General features: G+C 48.7%; 1 protein-coding gene across 2 annotated transcripts in view; it reads left to right on the forward strand.

The window, feature by feature from the left end:
* Window positions 1–236: 236 nt before the first annotated feature.
* The window catches only part of B4galnt2 (beta-1,4-N-acetyl-galactosaminyltransferase 2), a 39883-nt gene continuing 16664 nt past the window's right edge, over window positions 237–23455 (forward strand). The window contains exons 1-4 of one of the 2 annotated variants that reach the window (XM_021645357.2): window positions 237–526; window positions 20080–20277; window positions 20854–20991; window positions 22203–22309. In XM_021645357.2, the coding sequence (XP_021501032.1) occupies window positions 20144–20277; window positions 20854–20991; window positions 22203–22309 (379 nt within the window). In that variant the 5' untranslated portion in view covers window positions 237–526; window positions 20080–20143. Of the gene's footprint in view, window positions 527–725; window positions 800–20079; window positions 20278–20853; window positions 20992–22202; window positions 22310–23455 lie in introns of those variants that run through there. The other variant, XM_021645356.2, reaches the window with a different exon arrangement.

Here is a 23455-nt window from a genome sequence, read left to right on the forward strand (position 1 = left end):
GTAGGGTGGGCGAGCTTGATGACCCGGGGAGGCGCAGAAACGGGCCCCCCCGTTTGGAGAGCAGCGGGGAGGGGGGCTCGTGCGCCCCTGGGACGCGCCCCACAAGCCCGGAGGGCGGCCTCGGAGCGAGAACCGAGGCAGGGGGACGCCGTCGGCTTCTGATTGGAGAAAGCAAAGGGGCGGGAGGGGGAGGGGGAGGGGGAGGGGAGAGAGAGGCGGGGAGGGGGGAGAGGTCCGCACTCCCCTCCCGCTTCTCCCGGTCCCAAGTCCACCCTGGAAGTTTGTCTGGGCGCAACGCTGAAGCCGCTGGTCAGACAGACCTGCCCACGAAGGAGAGGGGATGGGCTGGCCCGAGGGTAAGCAGAGGTGGCCTGCCTTCTCAGCCCTGCACCCCGGGGACATTAAAGTACACCCAGGGTGGATTTACCCAGCCTGCTGCGCCCTCGCCCTCGCCCTGCCTCCGGACTGTCTTCGCGGCTGTTACAGTGGATGCGCGTACATGGAGCGTCGGGAGCTCTTCCTTCTGGTAGGAAAAGCTGGGGGCGGTGGCCGCCGCGGGGACCGTCTAAGGTCCTGGGGTGTGGGCCCCCGGGCGCCTCGGAGTCACAATGGATCATCCCAAATAACGGCGAAACTATCGGAGCGCAGCGCGCGCGCGAAGCTGGGTCCAGCGCCTGGGCGGAGGCTGTGGGATGTGGGCGGGCACGGGCCCGCAGCCTTTTCCTGCCCGGTTCCGGACTCGCGCTGGGCAGTCGGTGGAGATGGGGCCCGAGCGAGCGGCGATGACGACTCCCAGCTAGTGAGTGTCCCCGGGCCCGGGGGAGAAACGGGGGTGGGGTACGGGGCGCCTTCGCTTGGGTGGCAGCAATCGCGGGGCACAGCGCGTGCTGCCGGGGCTAGGAGCTCCCACCCCAAGCCCCCGCCGCCCCACCTCACCCCCCACGTCTGGGCTGGGGCTCGTGCAAACCCGGAACCGGCCCCTCGTGGGAAAACCGGACCCGGAGGTGGCCAAGAGCGCACCTAGGGCGGGTCCGCGCGGGGGGGTCGTGCCCTGGGTGGGGGTGCCGGGTGCCCCGCCAGCAGCCCCCCACCCCCCCCGAGGCGGTAGGATGCGGGTTTAGGCAAGTGCAGGAGCCGCGGTCCCCCCAGTCCTTGCCAGGGAGGTCCATAGCAGCTCCCCCGCAGACCCAACGATTTCAGAATGTTCGGTCTCGGAGTGAGACGCTCGGCTGTACCCCGGTGCGCCCGCCACAGCACCGGCCGCCGGTGAGACTGGGAGGTTAACTTAAAAACTGAACGCGGAAACAAACAAACAAACAACAAACAAAAACAGTACTTGGACGCATTCGATTAATTTTTCCAAAAAGTGCATAGAAGATTCGGAAACGAGTGTTGTGCGTTAGAAATCAGTCTTGTACCTCACCCCCGCCCCAAAAGTTATTTTCTCTGAAAAAAAAAAAAAAAAAAAAGATTTTTTTTTCTCCCCAAATACAAATGCAGTTAAGGGGCGGATGCTAGTAGCTTGCCTGACCTCCAGGAAGCCCTGGGCTCCATTCCAGCTCCTTGGGAGGCAGAAGCCTAACAAGTCTGAGGTCAGATGGAGATCCTTGTCTCAAAACTTTTTAAAATGGGCCGAGGGTGTTGCTCAGGGGTCCGGGCGCTTGCTGACGAGGCACCAAGACCTGGGTTCATTTTCTGTTTGTTTGCTTTTAAACCGCTCACCTGTTCGACAAAGGATGCAGGGAGAAAGGGGAAGGAGGTCGATTCCTGCAGTGCCCTTTGCCCCTTGCTAAGGGCTTCAGGAATCTAGAGTCCTTCAGTATTCCTGTAGCTTCGTCCTTCCTGCAGGAGGGAGCGAAGGCGGAAGCTGGGACGATGCCAGTGAATTTAGGGCGGGCACATTTTGGGGGGCAAGCTTCGTTTTTCCTCCACTTAACAGAAAGCTAGAATTGTACCTTTAGATCTACGATTTTCATTCCCCACTGTTTGCTCTTTTCCTGTCTCTGTGGTGGTCAGTGTGGCCTTCGGGAAGCACCTCTTCCAACCTCTGGCTTTCTACTTCTGAAATGGGCTAGTTTCCCCCCTCAACACACCCACCCTGGCAACCCGGGAAGAGGCTGTCGTCCCGTAATGTTAATTATTACATTCATTTCAAAAGCGTACAAACATCCGAATGTTTGTAGTTATTCCAGACGATCAAGGTCACCTTTTTGCTACATTGTAAGTTTGAGGGCAGCCTGGGCTACAGAAGACCTTGTCTCCAAAGGCCGGAAAAAGTTCAGTTCCGTTTATACCCTATGGGGCACCCAAGAGTGATTATATTTCTGTGGAAAGGGGACAGAAAAGCCTGATTGAAGGGGAGAAGGAAACAGGGAGACATGGAGAGATAAGTCGTTTGTTCCCTGTGCCGCTCCTACTCAGGGCGCCTCTGCTGAGTTCTAGCAGCTCCTATGAAGAACTGCTGAAATCTCCATTTTACAGTTGGGGAAACGGAGGGAGAAGGTTGTCTGAGGACCAGCCTGGAAGCAGCCTATTGGATTTTAGCTCAGTGCGATGGGTTTGGATTGTTTCGGACACTTACTGGAATTTCGTTTAGCAAGTGTTGGGGAGCTGGGGAGACGGTTCAGTCGTTAAAAGCACACGGCACGGCGCTCATGAGTTTGATTCCCAGCACTGATGTCTAGCAGGCCATGAGCACCCGTGACTCCAGCTCCAAGGGGGTCTGAAAATTCTCCTCTGGACTCCTCAGGTACCCGCACGTATTCTCACACTCTGTCTCTCTGTCTCCCTCTCTCTCTCTCTTACACACACACAACACCCCCAAAGCCAGATGTTGGATGGCCCTTACTGCCTTACTTACAAGGCCCTGGAAATACAAAAGCCCCAACTGTAGTGTATTTGACATGAGCATCAAATCAGATGTCGTGAGCAAAGACTTTCAGTCCAATATTACATCCCCCCCCCCCAACCTTGAACAACACATTTCTTTAAATGAGCTCAAAGGAACGCCAGTGAAATTGGGACTTTCTGAGGACTGCTCTTGCCTGCAGGGCATGCACACAGGGGTCGGAGGACAACTTTTCTCCTTCCTTGTTGGTTACAGGGGGTCAGACTTCACGTCATCAGGGTGGAAAACACCTTAAAATGTTGCCCACTTTCCCTCCCCCTTCCTTCTCTTCTTCCTTCCTTTTTTCTTTGTAAGTTTGAGATGGAGTCTCACGTAGCCCGGGCTGGCTTTGAATTCACTATGTACCCAGAGATGACCTTGGATGTCGGAACCTTCCTCTACCTTCGTAGTACTGGGATCAAAAGCAGGAACCACTGTGGCCAGGTTTAACACCCCCTTCCTCTTTGGAAAAGAATTATTTTGGTAACAAGCGAATAATCGATAATTGTTTTCTTGTGTCTTTTATTTTTGTATTTACTTATTTATTGTGTGTGTGTGTGTGTATACATGTGAACATCTTCACAGTGGTGCATGTGTGGGGGTCAGAGGCAGCGTTGTTGTTGTTTTCCCCTCTTCAGTGTGAAGTATACTTCCAGGCTACCTGGTGCAAAAGCTTCCTGATGATTCTCCTTGTCTCCCTTCCCTTATGATGTTGGTTTTGTCGTTTTGTTTGTTTTTGACACAGGGTCTCACTGGGTAGCCCGTCCTTGGACTCAATATTGAGGCTGGCCTCAACCTCACAAAGATCAGCCTGCCTCTGCCTCACGAACACTGGGACCAAAGGCGTGCGTGCGCCCCTGTGCCTGGAGCCCTCTTCCCAGTATTGGTATAAATGCTGAGACTACAGAGGAGGTTACTGCATTTGGCTTTCTACGTGGGTTCTGGGGTCAAACTCAGGTCATCAGGCTCCCACAGCGACTGCTTTTGCCAGGGGAGCCAGCTTCCCAGTTTTTCTTTCACTTTAGGGTGACTAAAGGTACACTCTTCAGAGATTTTTTTTAATTGGGTGAAATGTGTATAAATGAAGGGTTAAGGAAGGCCAGGGATAGAACTCGGTGGTACAGTGCTTGTCTAGTTTACATGAGGGCTCTATGCTCCCAAAGGGGGCGGGGAGCTCAGTGAGCTAAGGTGTTTCATTCATACTTAATAAAATATTCCCAAGCTGGGCTGCGGTGGCGCACACCTTTGGTCCCAGCGCTTGGGAAGTAGAGGCAGGCGGATCTCTGAGTTCGAGGCCAGCCTGGCCTACAGTTTTTGTTTTTGTTCATTTGTTTTCTCCTTTTGGAGGTGCTAACCCCAGTGCCTTGGAAACGTTAAAGTGCATTCTCTGCTATGGAGCTACATCCTTGGCTTTCCTCCACATACAAACAAAACCACCACCATGAAACACACACACACCATATTATGCTTGGCAATTTGCTCTGTTTTGACATTCTAAGTTTTCATTTGTTCTTTGAGAAGGGGTTTTCTATAGCTCAATCTGAGACTTCAGACTTGCTTTGTAGCGCAGGCTGGCCTGATCTTTCTGTCTCATGGTATTTTAAAATTATAAGCATCAATTAAAACCTCAAGTACGGGCTGGAGAGATGGCTCAGAGGTTAAGAGCACTGTCTACCCTTCCAAAGGTCCTGAGTTCAATTCCCAGCAACCACATGGTGGCTCACAGCCATCTATAATAAGATCTGATGTCCTCGTCTGACCTGCAGGCATACATGCAGGCAGAACATTGTATACATGATAAATAAATCAATCTCAAAAAAAAAAACAAAAAAAACAAAAAAAACAAAAAAAACCTCAAGTACATATTTCCTCTTCACAATCACTGCTCTCAGGATCTCCGTGCTTGTTTCACATCTGCTTCAGGAAGTAACCACTATGAGAAGCACAAAGTGTCCTCTATTCTGGCCTGGTATTGTTCCACAGCCACAATCCCTTATTATAGAGGCTTCAAAGGTCAGAAGCTTGTTTCTGGCTAGAGAAACCTTGGTTGTTGTTGTTTGTTTTTTTTTTGGGTGGGGTTGTTTTGTTTTAAACAGGTTAAACAGGTTAAACAGCACAAAACAAAATTCTGCTCTCTAAAACAGAAAAAAAATGCATGTTATAAAATTAATTCAATGGCAAGCTTTGTTGTAGTAAATAAAAAAATGAGTGTTGGGCTACATAATGTTTATTATTTTTATCATCATCATCATCGTGGTGTTATTATTTAACCTGTTTATCACAAATAATAAGATACAGACACCTGTTAGATTTTATAATTGCCTTATTTACCTTGGGCCAGGCAGATAGTTCAGTAACCCAATATCCATCTCCCAGCCCCCATCCAATGCCATCCACCTAAATCCTCCTCATCTGGTCTCCCTTCCATCCACATTCCCATGGTACTTGCTTGCATTCTTCACCTGGGCCTTTTCATGCCATCACTGGAGTCCTTCCTCCTCACCCACGTGGTTCCTTCTCCAGGCGTCCTCCTTCCTCCTCTCATCCGGTCTGTCTGTGTCCCATGATTCTCCTGCCCTCTCCAGTCCTGGGAACCTTAGCCTCATCTACCCTAATCTGCCCTTCCCAGGCATAAGGCATTTAATCAACCAATCATATATAATGACTTAGGCAGGTTTACACAACAAGGATAGGTTTATACAACAAGGATAGGTTTAACCAGATCTTGAGGGCTAGCATCAGAACAACCCCCAACAAAGCTTATTCTTGTAAAGAATCCAGGTAGCCTAGTGTGTGTGTGTGGGGGGAGGGGGTTACAGTAAAGAAACTGCTGACATAACCACTCCACGATATATGGTTAAGGATTTTGTTGTTGCCCCTCCCCCCCACCCCACCCCTCACCCCCGCCCAGACAGGGTTTCTCTGTGTAGTCTTATCTGTCCTGGACTCGCTTTGTAGACCAGGCTGGCCTCGAACTCACAGAGATCTGCCTGCTTCTGCTCCCCCAAGTGCTGGGACTTCAGGATCACAGGCATGTGCCACCGTGCTTGGCTGTGGTTAAGGTTTTCATTACAGACATGAGGGAGAGGACCGCCAGAGGCATCTGGAGGAATCCAGAGCAGAGCGAGAAAGAAGCAGACTGAACATGGTCGGCGGACTGGACGTGGCCAGCGTTAGCTAGGGAAGTGGGAGAGGAGAATAGTGGAGCTAGTAAGAGATAGAGAATAGAGCACAGCTAGGGAGAGTTGTGAGAATAGCCGGGTTATAGGAAGGAAGGATAGCTGGGGAGAAGGAAGACTGAGCCCAAGGGCAGTTAGCGTAGGGGAGGAGGGTGCTAGAGGGGACTTTGAAATGTGTAACCTGTGATACTGAGGGAGCTTGCAGGCCAGCATGGCTTTGATAAGCTGAGAGATGCCACCCGTAGCCACCTGTCCCTTCTGCCAGAGGTATAAGGGAAGTGACTGCTTTTGGAAGATGGGCACAGGCATCACAGCTTCCTGAGGACTGCTGACCTTTATCTAACCACCAGAACCCTATAGTCCAGGCTGATCTCCTATCTGCCTATCTGGACAGCCTGAGGCCCACCACTGAGAACCAGGTGCATGCTGGGAGCCACTACCCAGCTGATTTCTTCAGCTTAAGTTCCACGTGACGGGGGGTGGGGGTGGAGGGGGGATGTAAAGACAGCGCTCACCTGATGCTCCTGTGTGGTATCGCTAGAGCACACAGCAGTGAAGCTCAGTGCAGAAACGAAGGCAGAAGTCCTACCTTTCTGTGTAAAAATCTTTTTAAAAAAATCCCCCAAATCAAATACAACAAAAGGGCCGGTGAGATGGCTCAGTGGGTGAAGGCATTTGCACCACAAGCCTCACAGACCTGGTGTCTAATCCCTGGGGCCACACGAAGGTGAAAAGAGAGAGCCAACTGCATGAAGCTGTGCTCTGATCTTTACACTTGCCTGGTGTGTGTGCCCTGCCCAATCATGCCTATGCACCTGTGTGTGCATGTGTTTGCGCGCACACACACACATACACCGAGGCAGGCCTGGCGGCACACGTCTTTAATGCCAACACTCAGGAGGCAGAGGCAGCAGTGGCTGTAAGGCCAGTCTAGTCGACACAGAGTTTTAGGCTAGCCAGAGCTTCAGAGAGGGACCCTGTCTCAAGAGAAAAATGAACAAAGTAACAACAACAAGCTACTTGACAAGTTGTGATTTAAAGCTGAGACCATTTAAAGATACTTAAGAATTCATTAAAAGGGACAGGGCTGGGAGCAGAGGGTTTGAGTGCTAGCACACCACAATCAATAAAAACAAATCAAGGAATCATAAACCTACTAGATGTTAACATAAATTCATTCACTTATTAATTTTAAAAGACTTTTTATGTAGCCTCAGCTGGCCTGGAATTTGCTTTCTATCCTCAGCCTCTTGAGTTCTGCAATTACACGTATGTCCTGCCACACTCAGGTTTTAAATATATTTTCACGAAAGCCAAGCAGTGGTGACATGCCCCTTTAGCCCCAGCACTTGGGAGGCAGAGGCAGGTGGATCTCTGTGAGTTCAGGGCAAGCCTGGTCTACAAGATGAGTCCCAGGACAGCCAGAGTTGTTATATAGAGAAACCCTGTCTCAAAAAACCAAACCAAGCCAACAAAACATATTTTCCTCCAACAAAACATATTTTAATGAAAGCATAACTGTAATTAGTCTGACGTATCTATTCCTGTGCCCTTTGTCTGGGGAGTGTAGATCCTCTTCAGGTGGGGCTCTGTCAGTTCATCCTGTGGAAGCTAGCTTCTGAATGGGGGGGGGATAAAAAGGGAAGGTCAGGACTGCTCCTAGGTACAGAGTACAGGACAAGAAAGTTTATTGTAGGTTAAAGGGAGAGCATAGCCAGAGACAGAGGCATCCTGGAGAGTCCAGAGTGGACATGACCGGACTGAGCTAGGCCTTGTGAGGAGACAGGGGAGAGAGAGAGAGGAGACAGGAGCTAGACCCAGAGGCCAGGAGGGTAAAGGGTAGACGAAAAGACGAAAGGGCCAGTTGACCAAAATATTTGGATTCTATAGGGAAGGGCAGCTGGGGGTAGAGCAGTCCAGGTGCTGGGCTGGAGAAGTTTAGGGTGGTGGGTGAGGTATGCCAGCTGGGAGGGCCCTGTAACAGGTAGGGACTGAAGGATGCTGGGAGGACATGGGGCCAGCGTCTGCTTTGATATGTTAGGTAAGCACCTCAGTGGTTTGTTTAGGGTTGAGACCCAACAAGCTTCCTTCTCAGCAAATCATCTGGGAAGCCACCGAGTCCAAAGCCACCATGACTTTTATTACCTAACTGCGGAAACTGCAAAGGTTATGTGCGTGTTTGCTGATCACAAAAGCCAGTGTGAGAAAGGAGTTCACTACCAGTTACCACAATGAGCCAAGGAGTTAGGCTCCCACCAGGCAGTCACGGCAGAGCACTCTGGCCAGACCGTACAGGTTTCGGTGATGAGCTGACAGCTTGCCTTTGATGCAACCACGTGAAAACCACAGCTGAAGATGGCTTGGTTCCTAGAAAAACCGTAGGCAGACTGCTCAGAGCGCGTTGACTGACGGTCCCTTCCTGCTTTGTAAAACCCTCTTCTAAACCCCAAACCACTGGGCAAAGGGCAACCAAGTCTAGGGACTCTTCCTGCCAAGCAGCCTGACCTTGATCTAAGTGGGTCAAGGCATCTTTGCACTGGCCTCACACTGGGCTCAGGATCTCTCCCAGCTGTTTCTCTCTCCTCCCCTGTTGGTCAACAGTCTCTTTCACTTTCACCTGCCTGTCTGTGAGCTAGTGAGGCATGACTCAGGGTTGGCCAATGACGCTCCTAAGTTCTGCTGAGTTGATTACTTACTTAACAGCTTTCCACCAATGCCAACCCCTCCCCAGTCTACTGAACTGAAGGCGGACACTCCCTTCTCCGTAGGACTTAAAAGTTTTTATTTACTGTGTAGCCTTTTCGGAACTGCTTCTCAAGTCCACTTAGTTTTTGAAGCAGGGATGTTCCTGCATTCTGTTGCTCCCCAGAATACTCCTGGTTGGCAGGCCCTTGAGCTTTCTGCTGACTTTCCTGTCTCCATCTGCCGTCCTGCTTTAGATGAGCTGGGGTTTCAGATGCGTACCACGTTGGGCTTGCAGATCAAGCAATTTTATACTTTCGTTTTATGCTATATTTAATACCACATAATACATTTTCATTGCTTTTCTGGGGGGGGGGGTTGTTCAAGACAGGGTTTCTCTGTGTAGCCCTGGCCGACCCGGAACTCACTCTGTAGACCAGGCTAGCCTCAAACTCAGGAGATCTGACCATCTCTACCTCCCAAGGGCTGGGATTAAAGGCCTGCACCACCACTGCCTGGCTTACACTTCCATTTCTTTGAGGGCGTCTTTTCCTCCTGTGCAAGATCTTTTGGTCTGGGACAGCGAGGAACATCTCTGTGAAGCAGGGTGGCAACCCTGTGGGTCAGTCGGCCCGTGAACTTTACTGGCAGGACAACACAGCTTGGGCATTGTGCTCACCTGGATGGGTTCACTGTCCCGAAAACATACCCAGCCTTGAGGCTCAGTCCGTCAAGTTGTCTGTGTTCCTAATTTATTGATGCTTATGTCTGTGGGTGCGTTTTACCTGCCTGCATGTATGTATGTGTGAACCCTGGCGTCCTTGGTGGCAGTGGGAGTCCGAAGAGGGTGTCGGAACTGGAGTTCCAAGTCACCAGGTGGGTACTGGGTAATGAACAGGGGTCTTCTGTGAGAACAACAAAAGCTCTAACCATGAAGCCATCTTAACAGCCTTTGGGTTCCTGTTTTTTTGTTTTTTTTTTAATTTTGTTTTTAAATTGTGTGTCTGTCTGTGTCTGTGTGTCCGTCTGTGTCTATATACACACGCACGTCTGTGCAGGTACCCGGGGAGTCCAAAGGAGACGCTGGAGTTACAGCTAGAGTTACAGGTGATTGGGTGCAGGGAGTCAGCTTAGGCCCTCATGTCAGTATGAGCTCTGGACCGCCGAGCCAGCCCCACCTACATTCTTGAGCATCTGGTCTAAGGACGAAACTGGAGTTCTGTTTTATGGGTCTTGCTAATAAAAGAATTTAAAAATAGATTCAGAAGGAATCTAAAGGCTTATTTATTAATGCTTGAGACTAAATAGGCAGGGCAGGAAAGTAAATCTTGGCAGTTGCCAGGAAGAGCTGTAAAAGTAACTATTTTTTTCCTCCAGAGGTAATTGTTGTCTTGGAGGTTTATTGCCTCCATCTGCTAACCAAGGTCTAGTTCTGGAAACTTCTAGCCTCCATACAATCTAATCTAAGCCTAGAATGTTTTCAGCCTCTGAGACTTACTGCTGAATAAACTCACCCTTTCTAGCTCTTTTTGAATTCTGGCTGGCTGGTTCAATTCAGCTATTCTGGCTCCAACTCCTCTTCTAGCCGACTGACTGATTCAATCTGGCTTCTCTCTTGGCCTCTGACTGAATTGCTCTGCTTGGCCTTACACTAACTTTGGCAGTATATTCTAATCTTCTGGCTCCTTCTGTCTTCACCTGTGTCTAGCTTGTTCTCTCTTTAATCTATCTCTGTAAAACTCTTCTGGTAAAAACTGCCTCTGAATTCCACGACCAGAACTCCCACAAACTCAACTCCACTGCACTGCCTCTCAAACTCACTGATTCAGCTGAACTGATTGAACAGCACGGACTAGAACTCAGAGATCTGCATAGCTCTGTCTCTTGAGTGCTGGCACTAAAGGCATGTACCACCATTCCTGGACCTATGCTTTTCTTTACCTGAAACTTGCTCTACACCAGACGGCCTCGAACCCAGAGATCTCCTTGCCTCTGTCTCCTGGGATTAAAGCCCTGACTGTATTCCAGGTGGATCACTCAGACCTAGAAGGTCTTTAGATGTGATCTCTTGCCAGAAAAGCTGTGCTTGTAATTAAAATTCCTCTACAGAGAACAGTGGGTAGAAAGAGAGAAGAGCATGACTTGAATGTAGAATCCAAGAAAGCAGGCATGTTCAGGGATAGAGGTCGGTAAGCAGTTGCTATGGGGTGGTGGGACGTTAGAGACGGTCCAGGGTGTCCGGACAAGTAGGTTTGGGTTATGGCTGGACCCCAAAAGAGATAGAATGAGTGAAAAGGAAAAGTTAAAACTCTGAAGAAGGACCAGAAAGATGGCTCAGTGGGTAAAGGCACTTGCCCCAAGCCTAATGACCTGAGTTCAGTCTCCAGAGGCCACACGGTGGAAGGAGAGAACCGGTTCTCCACACGTGGGTTGAGCCACCTTGACTACCTTTCCCCACACAAAACAAACCAACAAACCAGCCAACCAATAACCGAGTTGGAAAGGTGCGTAGTCCGTGAAGACCCGCAACAACTGAGTTGAGGGGAGGGTTTCTAGACATAAAAGTACATGAGCTCATAAAGGGGATAATTATTCCTTCCACTTCCTTAACATGTCTTCAGATGAATCGGGTTTGGAGGGGAAGAAGGGGAGTCTCCTGGCCCAGTAGGTCCAGCTGTATTAAGGATTAGGGAAGGGAACAATGGTATCTAATGTTCTGATCTTTGGGGTAGAGCAGAACACCAGGTCTCCAGTCAAGGCCAAAGGAAGGCTTCAGATTTTATTCTTCTGACTAGGAGGAAGGAACCTTATTCAACAGGGCTCAATGGAGTCCCGATACCCCCTTTTATTGGGTGGTTTAAATCTTAAGGGGAAGGGCAAAGCTAATTCTTCCCTTTCTGAGAGTTGCCAGAGCGGTAGAGCGAAAGCTGATTTTGAGGGAAAGGTCTATCTTTACTGGCCTCCAAGACTGTCCTGCCACGGAACAACTGCAAAAAAAAAAAAATCAGAACTCATTTTAGACCCTTTGTCTAGCACCCCCATTTGGTCTGTCACATCTACCAACCATGTCACCATTTTAAGTCTGTAATGGCTGTCATTGCTTCTTTCAGATACTTGGTGGTTTTGTGGCTTTGCACCTTTGTTAACTTCTGGGAAGTCTATTTACCGCAGATAGGGCACCAATGACAGACCTAAAGCCAAAGTCCAACCTTACAGACAGAGCGTAGGGGAGGGGTTACTTACAGGAACATGGGTGACCTCAAAACAATGGCATTAGCGCAAAGTTGCACCTCATGTGGATGATGACCTTATGGGAGCCACATTTCCAGCCATCCACCCACTCCTATGTCCTCTGGCAGCTCCCAAGATCACTTGCATCTGGAAGACCAGAAGGGTAAAATGGCTGCAGCCCCAGCAGAGGGGCCTGTGACCTTCCTTGGCTCCTTCTACTTAGAACTCCCATCAGCTGTAACCAGGGAACCGGAGACCTGGATCTCTCAGTCTTGTTCAGTGAGTAGCCATGGCTCTCAGCCAAGGAATCTCCGCTCCAAAGTGCACCTGGAGGAAAAGAGTAACACTACAGAATCCTTGAAGGAGGGAACGATCTTATAGACAGGTACTCAGTGGTGGCATACACCCTTAGTACCAGCGCTCAGGAGGCAGAAGCAGGCTGATCTCTGAGTTCAAGGCCAGTCAGTGTTCTACAAAGAGTTCCAGGTCAGCCAGGGCTACATAGCGAGAGACATTGCCTCAAAACAACAACAACAAAGTGACTTTAAAAAAATACTTGTGAGGGGGCCTCACTAATTCAGCCGGGCTGGAAATCTTTCTGCCTCGGCCTTGGGAGTGCTGGGAACAAATGCAAGCAGCGTCACACCTGGCAGGAGAGTAATGGAATGGAATCTTCTCACACTTTACCTCAGACTGCTTACAGGGAGTGTTGTTTTGTTATTATTGTTGTTCATCATTTCTCCCGTTGTTTTAGTAGCCCTCTCACATCTCCACACAGATTTTTGTGTGTGAGTGGAAGAGGGGAGGAAACAGGACAGTGGGCATAGTCTGGTCTGCTGTGGTTGGAGGAGGAGGCAGCTCTCTCACAGGCTTTTAGATGAACCTCAGGAAAACTGTCCCAGGAGACTTTTCCCCTCACCCGGCGGCAGCCTGGTAAGGGTAGATGCGTCAGCTATTTTTCTCCTCGTGAGGGAATACCTAACAAAAGCAGCTGAAGGAAGGAACGGCTCCTTCTGTGCACGCCTGCAGCACTCAGGATCTCTGTGAGTTCCAGGACGACTAAGGCTAGACAGAGAAACCCTGCCTCAGACAACAACGACAAAAAGTGTGTATTTAAACAGGAGGCAGCATTAGTCAGGGCTCAGGCTTCGGCCGTTCCGTTTCTGCTCATTTCAGAAACAAACCTTGTCAACAGCACAGGACACAATGCTTGCCGCCGTCATGGCTGACTGCCCTGGGTCTTTACTTTGGCATCGACTTAAAAGTTGCACTGTGAAACCCTTCTTGGACGTTACTTAAATGTAGTCCAACCAGTCTCCACGAAAGCACGTAGGCCGTGCTGTTTTCACACGATGAAAATCTCTTTTCTTATAGCCAGGAAAAAACTTAGGTCTCTATTTCTAATCTCTAAGCAGAATGATTTGTGTTAATGGTTACGGCTTAAGATATTATCCTAGCTGGAGCCTGCTTTGGGGAGTCAGACGTCTAAGAACTTGGGGCTGAGAGTGTAACTCAGCGCTAGAGTACTTGCTAGGCATACACAAGGCCCTGGGATGAATCAAAAAAATTACCAAAAATACAATTCCAGTGATTTAAAGCTAAAGCAGTGTTGCAAGCCTAGAATTCTGGTACTTCGGCTAGAGGGTGAAGGCAGGAGGACCAGGAAGACCTAGGAGGTGGAGGCAGAAGGAACAGGAAGTCCATGACATCTTGGCTAGACAGTGAAGTTTGAGGTCAGCCTTTTTTTTTTTTTTTTTTTTTTTTCCTTTTTAAAGGAAAGTCCAAGGGGCCGAGGAGAAGGCTCAATATAAAGGCTCTTGCTACCAAAAGAGACAAACGGAGTTCCATCCCCGAGTCCCACACGGTAGAAAGAGAGAACTTACCCCCACAGGCTGCCTTCTGCCCTCCACGTACCTCTCCCCTACCCAAAATAAATGAGTAAACAAATAAATAGTTTTTAAGAGCCTAAGGAGTTGACGAAGAAAATAAAGGTCTCATTTTCCACGAGAGTTTTCTGTAACTTGGTTAGTTTAACTGAATGTGTTCAGATGTTAGAAAGAATGCATAACAAAGGGAGTGAAAATTCCCCATTAAAAAAAAAATACTCATTTCCGGCCGTGGACTCATTCCACGTACTTGTTGATCCCTGGATCAATAACTGCGCTTTAAAATCATCAGCTCTTCGAAAGCTTCGCCCAGAGCGTAGTTATACCTCGGTTGCTTGTTTGCTTGTTTATTTTCAAGAGAAGATTTTTCTCTGTAGCCCTGGGTGTTCAGGAACTCACTTCGTATGACAGGCCGGCCTTGGCCCTGGAGATCTGCCTGCCCCTGCCTTGGGAGCGCTGGGGTTAGAGGCTTTTACATGTATGCGCTAGGAGTATCCGTGTGTGCACCCCACGTGTGCAGGTGCCCGAGAAGGCCACGTGAGGAGGGTATCAGGCCAGACCTTCCAGAACTGGAGTTGTAACTGTGCGCCGCCCTTTGCGTGCTGGGGTCCGAACCCCGCGAGAGCATCGGGAGCCTTTAAGCCACTGAGCGTCTCTCCAGCCCAGTACTATGGTGGTTGTTGTGCATGCTTAATTTGTTAATTTTACGTTTTGCAATTGAAAGTGTGCATTTAATCCGGGTGGCGGTGGTGCAGGCCTTTAATCCCAACGTTCCGGAGGCAGAGGTAGGCGGTAGGTGGATCTCTGGGACCTGAGAAAGGTGAATTTCACCTGAGCAAGCAGGGAGTGCAGACCAAAACACTTCCCGTGGTGAGCTTTGCCACATTGAAAGCTGTGTGCCGAAGGAGGAGATTAGGGATGACATTAGGTTTGATGCCAGGAGCTGGTATGTCTATCACAGAAACTTTTGTAAAGAGTCTCTAAAAAAATGACAGGCCTACCAGCTACCTGAACAGTCACCCAAGGTTCCTCTGTGCCCATCGGGCGCCCATCTTTAGCCACCAGTCCCAGGAGACCTGACAGACTTCTGTGAAGCAGGAACTTGGAGGCCCTGTCGTACATTTGTTTAAGGAAAATAACTCAGCCAACTCCCAGGCTGTCCATAGTTTGGATAGTATGCTCACGGCAGGTGAGGCAAAGGGCAGCCTACAGCCCAGGGGCCAGCTTCTCCACGTTTAAAGCAAGTTGCGGGTGGAGTTGCTTCTGTGCCCATCCTCTTCTTTGGAGGAGATTAGAGGTGCTGTCAGGAGCTGGCATGTCAGTCCCAGGGAGCTTTTTAAAATAAGCATTTTAAATGCCATGTTCTGTAGATCTCTGAGACGTCTGAGGACCACGTGTCTGCCCGAAGCGGGTCTAACTAGGCAAACTTTGCTTGTTCCTAGTTACTTTCTGCTTAACTTTGAAAACAAGTACAGGAGGCCAAATAAAGTTTAATCTTGTAATTAATCACGTTAGTCCTTTCATGACTACACATGCATTTCTGAGCACACTAAAGGATTTGATCACTGGTAAGGTAGCCATTAACTCGCATTTCTTAATTATTATTAAGGACTGTGACTTAGGGTCTATCCCTGTTAAGTTTAGAGCCCTAATGATCATGATTCTGAATTGGAGCTCTTCAGTATCAAAATTAAACTTTTCATTCCGTAGTCATAGTCCATAAAGAGGTTGGGAGCTTTTCTGACCTTTATATGGTATACCATTATGGAAAATAACAGTTTCCCATATGATTTAGTTTATGAAAAGTCTATAGCTTATAAAAATCTAAAGGTGTATTGTAACTTAATAAAATGAGCAAAATCAAGGCTAAACATATTTGTTTGGTTGGGTTTTTTTGTTTGTGTTTGTGTTTGTTTTTGTTGGAGACAGGGTTTCTCTGTGTAGCTCTGGCTACCCTGGACTGGCTTTGTAAACCAGGCTGGACTGAAACTCACAGCTATCCACCTGCCTCTGCCTCCCTGAGTCCTGAGTGCTGGGATTAAAGATGTATGCCACCATGCCCAGCTGGCTAAACATATTTTAAGGCAGTGATTTAAAAAACAAACAAACAAAAACTTTTAATGTTGTAAACCTCCAAAAATTTTTAAAAAGAAATTTAAAATCTCTCAATTATGTTTTTTTGTAATACTAAAATAAAGTACCTTTTAAAGAGTGAAGACACAGCATAATCACAATTTTCAGAAAGCAAAACCAAGTTCTAACAGCAGTGTAAGCAATTCAATGTCTCTAAAATTAATACATCTCAACTTCAGTGTTTTAGAATCATGTTACATGGTTTAAGATTACCTAAACATAAACTTTTAATTATTAACCCGAGTTAGGAGTTTTAACCATATGCAATAATGTTTAAGTCAATAATCTATGACCAAGACATAGAGAATATAATAAAGTCATACATTTAAGGCCAGTCAGAAATAAACATGTAATGGTTACACACTGGCAAAGACATAAATTAGCTTTTGCTAATCTGGATAGACCTTTAAAACCCTGAAAATTCATCATCATATAAAGAATATTTTAAACCAGGGTTGAATCACATGTACAGTATATTGCAAAAATAACAATTTCTATCACCATCTAAAAATTGGTACCAATCTAAGATATGAAACTTGTTGCTTTCTTTGTCTAAAAGGAGGTGCAATGGTAAACAGAGAGTTCATTAAGACTAAGAAGTTTTGTTTTATTTTCGAGACAGGGTTTCTCTGTGTAGCCCTGGCGGTCCTGACTCACTTTGTGGACCGGGCTGGCCTCGAACTCACAGAGATCTGCCTGCCCTAAGTCTTGGGATTACAGGCGTGTGCCACTGCACCACCTGGCTGGACTAAAAAGCTTTATAAATGTTGCTGTATGTCATGCGGTCGTCTAAGCTGGTGAAGACATACGGCAGATTGCAAGCCATGTATGTGGTTGATAGTGTTGCTATTAAAAACATTTGTGTATATATCTTTAAGTGAGAGTTGAATTCAAGTTACATGTGTATATACTCATAGTTGAATTAGCGTTTTATACACATATGCGCACATAAATATGCCCTAAACAAGAATTGAATCAGATATATACTTATATAGAGATTTTAAATTATAAGCCTTTTGTTTTAAGTTTAAAGTCAAACATTGCTGTAGATTATATAGATTTTTAACTATACCCAATGAGCAAATTATAAATCCTCAGATAAGAGTTTATAGCAGAATCTTAAGATTTTATTTTTTCTTTTGAGAGCATAGTAAGTACAAAGAAATGAGAGAGAAAAGATTTTTTTAAGAGTTGGGGAGAAGAGCCTTGGAGATAAGAGCCTTTGGGAACTTAGAGCCGAGCAAACTTAGATATTTGGGAGTCATTTGTCCTTGGCGGTGAATTTGGAAACCGGGTGTGCCAATTGCTAGTCCATGAAGGGAGAGGGGAGAGCGCTTGGCTTCCTGCAGGCCAGCTACGAGAGGGGCAAGCCGGTCCACGCGGGCAGGCCCAAGGCTAGAGCCACGTGGAGAAGTCGGGCGTTAGCTAGACTTTGGAATCAGATTCACAGATGATCCACACCTCAGAAGTGGCCCTGCAGCAGAAAAGGGGTGTGTGTGTGTAGTGCCATCCCTGTTCTCCCCTGGCTCCAACGTGTTGCATACTTAGAGACATTTATACAGACAGCATGGGGAAAGAGACCAGACAGAATGAAACAGAGTTTGGAGCAAGAAAAAGAAATAAAGAAAGGAAACGTTTTTTCATGTAGCCTCCCATCCCTCATCGCTTGAGGTCAGATTTGATACATTTATAAGCCAGGTGTATCAGAACACAGTTCCGATGGATGAGAAAAGTCCCAGGCCCGAGTTCCTGGAGACCCAAGGAACCCGGGAGAGATCGAACTGAGAAGGTACAAATTGTTCTGTTAGACCATCCGGGGGCTGGTGCTAGAAGCTTGAGCAGTCAAGGTTACCGGGTACCAGGATTTTCAAGAAACCAAGAGGAGGGGGAGGGGGAGGAGGAGGAGGAGAGAGGAGGGAGGAGAAGAAAACGTGCTGGAAAAACAAAGTTTCATCCAGGGAAATGGTCAGACACAGAGAATTCACCAATTTGTCCTTGTTGGGTGGAGCGCCTCCTGATCAGTGGACCAGAAAGCAAATCTGTGGCTGGTGGGGCCTAGCTGCACAAGGGATCCCAGTGTGTTTAGACACCAGGAGAGCCCACCAAGGTCATGGCACCAATGCTATGATCCATAGCAACGATGCAACGAGGGGTATCAGGGAGGGCCCGTGCCAAGGAGCACGCACCCCTTGAGGAATCATGCCAAGCAACAGGTCTGGTATACGGAAGTTTATTGGGGGAAAGGAGAGGAGGGGCTGGAGGAAGTGTAGAGGCAAGCAAGTGAGCCACGAGGGCAGAGAGAGGGGGCAGGGAGCGAGAGAAAGGGGGCATCTGGAACACGGAGAGAGAGGGAGCTGAAACAGAGGGTAGAGAGAGTTGGGGTGGTGAGGGCCCTTACACCCTGCACGCACCTGGTGCACCTGGCAGAGGCAGGTGATGATCTAAGCAATCGTTGGCACCCTAAAGGCAGGCCAGCTGAACTGCCTGTAAGCTAGCGCCAGGTCCGCCCTGAGACTATAAAGCGGTTGCTGGGATACATGCTTTTCCAGCAGCCGGAGAGGAGACTTTCCGCCCTGAGGGGAAAGCAGCCGGGGAGTTCTGCAGAGAGCTGCAGCCGTCATGAGCCACGTTGTGGTAGGTCAGCTTTTGGTGATGCAGCTGCCTTTGGGTTGTTTTTTCTCCTGTGAGAAACTCTCGCCCATATTCCTGATAAATTCATTGGTTCACCAAGTTGGATTTTGGTGGAACCGTTCTCTGTTTAGAGTGAGCAGGTGTTTGTTCTCGCCTCCCTAGGAGGAAGGTCAGGTCACAGACACAAAGACCCGCACTGAATGTAGGTGCTACTGTCCCTTGGGCTGGACTTCCCCTCTCCTAGCTTCCTGTTCTTTGCAATGACTGCCTGAGCTTCTTAAATCAGGGGGCCGAGTGATGCTTTCAGATGCTTTTCACTTCAGGTGCTTTCTGCATGTCATTTAATCACTTTGAGGCAAAAGTGCTGATACGTGAGCTTCAGCTCCAAACACACATACACACACACACACACACACACACACACACCCTTTTGCCTATCCCTTCATTTGGGATCTGAGTCCTTTGTTGACACTTGACTCTTCTCTGTTTCTGAGTTGTCCTTAGAAATACTTCACCTTCTTTAAGGCAGAGTCTCTGCCAGGTGGTGATGGCGTATACCCTTAATCCCAGGAGTGGAGGCAGAGGCAGGTGGATTTCTGGGAGTTCAAGGCCAGCCTGGTCTACAGAGTGAATTCTAGGACACCACTACGTGGAGAAACCCTGTCTTGCAGAACCAAAAATGAGGGAGGGAGAGAGGGAGGGAAGGAGGGGAAGGAGGGGAAGGAGGGGAAGGAAGGAAGGAAGGAAGGAAGGAAGGAAGGAAGGAAGGAAGGAAGGAAGGAAAGAACGAAAGAAGGAAAGAAGGAAAGAAGGAAAGAAGGAAAGAAGGAAAGAAGGAAAGAAGGAAGGAAAGACAGTCTTTTATTGGCCTGGAGTTCACTGCTAGACTACACTGGCTGGCCAGTGAGCCCCCATTGTCTTCCTGTTCACCTTGGGGTTACAAGCACGTCATAACATCACACCCAACTTGAAGAAATTATTAAGCCAAGAGTAGCTGAGAGCGCCGCCTTTAATCCCAGCCTAAGAGACAGAGGCAGGCAGAGCCCTGTGAAATCAACGCCAGCATGATCATAGTGAACTCCAGGCCAGCCAGGGCTGTGTGGTGAGACCTGTCTCGATCAGAAAAACCAAACAAACTTGTATTATTGAGTGTGTGTGGGTGTGCACATGTGAATGCCATGGCTCAGGTATAGATGTTGGGGGACAGGCTGTGGGAGCTGGAACTGCCCTTCTAGCGTGGGCTCCAGGAACTGCATTGCGCCCTGGTGTGCATGGAAGTGCTTTTACCCACCGAACCCTCTACCAGTTCTTACCCAGCTTTTCACGTGAGTGCCGGGAACTGAACTCAGGCCCTCACATGCGGCTTTACTCTCTGAGCTAACTACCTCCCCAGCCCCTCAGGATCAAAGATCCTAAATGCATTTTGCTTTCTCTCTGTGTGTTTTGCCAGCTCCAGGTTTCTGTGGCTCCTCAAGCTGTCAGTCACCATCCTGGGACTCGTTATCGTTCTGTTGATGTTCGTAAGTGTGTCCATTCAGGCCAACTTCAGCATGTTCAAGCCAGAGATCCCCAAGCCTGCGTGGGACCCAGTGCTGAGACTTCTACCAGAGGCACAGCTGAGGGAGCTCTTTACCTACAGTGGCATCTGGTGAGACTGGGTGCTCCGGCTTCATCGTAGTCTTCCTCCATGTCTCCTCCCTGCTCCTTTGTGGGGCCCTAGACACTGTAGACAGTTCTGAACAGGTGCTGATTGCTAAAGTGAGACCAGTCCGTGGGACCCAGTCTCTGTCCCCTGCAGCGCCCAGCAACCTTACAGCCTCATTGGAGGCCAAGCTGCTCCTGGTGTCTGTCCTGGTGGAGCTAGCTGCATGCTTGTGGCTCTTGGGTTTGAGGGGATAATTCAAGAGAGGGCTGTTGGGCATGGTGGTGCACTCAGGAGGCTGAGGCAGGGGGATTGTCATGAGTTTGAGGCCAGGCTGGGCCACACAGACAAGATCTTATGTCAAAAGGGAAAAGGAAAAGAAAGAGGGAAAGGTCTTTAGTTCCTCCCTTGGTCCTCCCTCCTCACCTCCCTCCTCCGTCTCTCTGAGGGGTCACTGCTGGGTGGTTCCAGGGTGTCAGCCCGGTTAGGACAGCCATGTGGTATAGGAGATTTTCAGGGTGAGTGATGAGTAACATTAGCCATCAGCCATCCGCGTGTATGTGCTTCTCTCTCTTGCTCTAGGCTCTTCCCTAAGAATCAGTGCGACTGTCACTCCGGCCAACTGCAAAGAAAATATAATTTTCAGGATGCCTATAACCAGAATGACCTCCCAGCTGTGAACGCCAGGAGACAGGCGGAATTTGAACACTTTCAGAGGAGGTGACACAGGCCGAGGGAGCTCTTGGGTCTCTGGGGAGTGAGAGAGAGAGCAAACACTGGAGTGCTTTGAGAGAGTGAGGGACCCTAAGGAAAAAGTCTGGACCTCATCTTCCTGAGGGGGCCCTGGCAGGAACTACTGGGAATGAACAGAGGAAGACGATGGAGAGCAGTACTCTCCAAGGAGGAGTTGTGGGGTTTTGTGCACATAAAACCTTTCAATAAAACCAATAGAGAAAAAGGAACAGGGAGCTCCACAATGCTCGGCGATGGTGGCGACACAGCCGCCAGGTGCCCGGGGGCAGCATGTGCTGGGAGCATACTGTCTGTCAGCTGACAGCCCTCCTAGAAGCCAGGCAAACACTCGACCTCTGAGCCACGATCCATCTCCTCCCCCGCCCCAGTTCTTTTCCTGCGGCGCTGGGAATCAAACCAAGGGTCGATACCAAAATTGTTGGTTGAAGAAGGAATTCAAATAGGATCTGGCTGGCTTTTATTCAAGGGGATTTGGCATATGCCGAGCCTTCTGGCGCCTGTCTGTCGTCCCAGCATGTGGGAAGCTGAAGCAGGAGGGTTGTAAGCTTTAAGGCCAGCCTAGGCCTCGTGGCAAGACCTCGTCTCAAACCAACAAGATGGAGTCGCCTGCGACAGCCCCTTTAAAAGTAACTAAGAGCCGAGAGGTTTTAGAGCAGCGGCTCTCGACCTTCCTCACGCTGTGACCCTTTAATACAGTTCCTCACGTTGTGGTGACCCCCACAGCCATAAAATTATTTTCACTGGCGTTTCATAACTGTAATTTTCCCAGCGTGATGAATTGTAACGCAAGTATCTGGGTTTTCCGATAGTCTTAGAAAACCCCTGTGAAAGGGTCATTGGACCCACGGGTTAAAAAACCGCTGTTTTAGAGAAATGCTTTAGAGCCAGTATTAGCTGGCTCTAACGGGACGTGAACCTTGATTCCTACTTGCATGGTCCATGATCCTTGTTTCCCTACGGACATGTTTCACCTCAGGAAGCAGGCAAATATAACAGGCCCGGCAGGAATGAAGACATTCTTCCATTAAGACTTACTTTTTATTATTTTAAACCATACGCACGTGTAGGCGCAGGCGATAATTTCACTGGTCCTTGTTGTTGCTTATGAGGGTGATTTAAAAAAAAAAAAAAAAAGCATTTTGTTGTACACTGACTTTCACGCTTGTTTTCTCCTGAAGAGAAGGGCTGCCCCGCCCACCACCTCTGCTGGCTCCGCCCAATCTCCCTTTCGGCTACCCGGTACACGGTGTGGAGGTGATGCCGCTGCACACAATCCTCATCCCAGGTACGAACGTCTGTATCCTTAGAGGGTGCAGGCGATGCTCTTACTCTCCGGAAACAAAAGGAGGACGTTGTTTCCTGGGTGTCCGCGGTGGGATTTCACCCGGTGTTAGCCTCCCCGGTTCACAACACAGAATCTCTCTCTATAGCCACAGCTTCCCTGGGGCCCTGAGATGACAAGGAAGCTGGCATTCCGTGGGCCTCCGGGAATCTTAGGGAATAATCAGCCTTCAAAGGTCCTGTAGCATCAAGAACACACTGATGGGGGGCTGGAGGGATGGCTCAGCGGTTAAGAGCACTGGCTGCTCTCCCAGAGGACCCAGTTCAATTCCCAGCACCCACATGGTTTCTCACAATTGTCAGTAACTCCAGTTGTAAAGGATCTAATACCCTCATGCAGATATGCCTGCAGGCAGAACACCAATGTACCTGAAATAAAAATAAATCATTAAGAGCCGGGCGCGGTGACACACACCGTAATCCCAGCGCCCTGGGAGACAGAGGCAGGTGGAGCTTTGAGTTTGAGGTCACCCTGGTCTACAAGGCAAGTCCAGAAGAGCCAAGGCTACACAGAGAAACCCTGTCTCGAAACACTCCAAACCCAAAAATAAATAAATAAATAAATCATTAAAAGTATGAAAAAAAAAAAAAAAAGAATGCACTGATAAACCCATTTTTAAGGAGAATGCTTATGTCAGTTCAACTCTCTCGTAGGCAGGAGATGTGGCTTGGCAGATAAAGGAGCCTGTGCCAAGGCTGACACCTGAGGTCTGTACACAGGACCCACACAGCTTCCTCAGACTCTCCTCTAACTTAACCCGAGCCGAAGCCTGCATGTACCCTTCCACAACGAGCCCCATCACACACACATGCTCCCTTTGCACAAAACAAACATTTCTAAGATGTCAAATAAAATAACAATTAAGTTCCTTTCCAAGCTCACTGTGGTGACACACTCACCTGTAATCACACAGAAGTCAGGAGGCTGAGGCAGGAGGGTCAGAGCTACACACCCCAATGTCAGGCCCCCCAAACTAAAGCAAACAAAGTAAAACCGAAACCAAAACCACCTCGTCATGGGGCCTTTACGTGCCCCTGTGGTTCAACATCACCTGCTTTTGCAACACTGGCAAAGGACACAGGCGATACA

This window comes from Meriones unguiculatus, chromosome 7 (genome assembly GCF_030254825.1).
Source record: "Meriones unguiculatus strain TT.TT164.6M chromosome 7, Bangor_MerUng_6.1, whole genome shotgun sequence".
In the NCBI taxonomy this organism is placed as follows: domain Eukaryota; kingdom Metazoa; phylum Chordata; class Mammalia; order Rodentia; family Muridae; genus Meriones; species Meriones unguiculatus.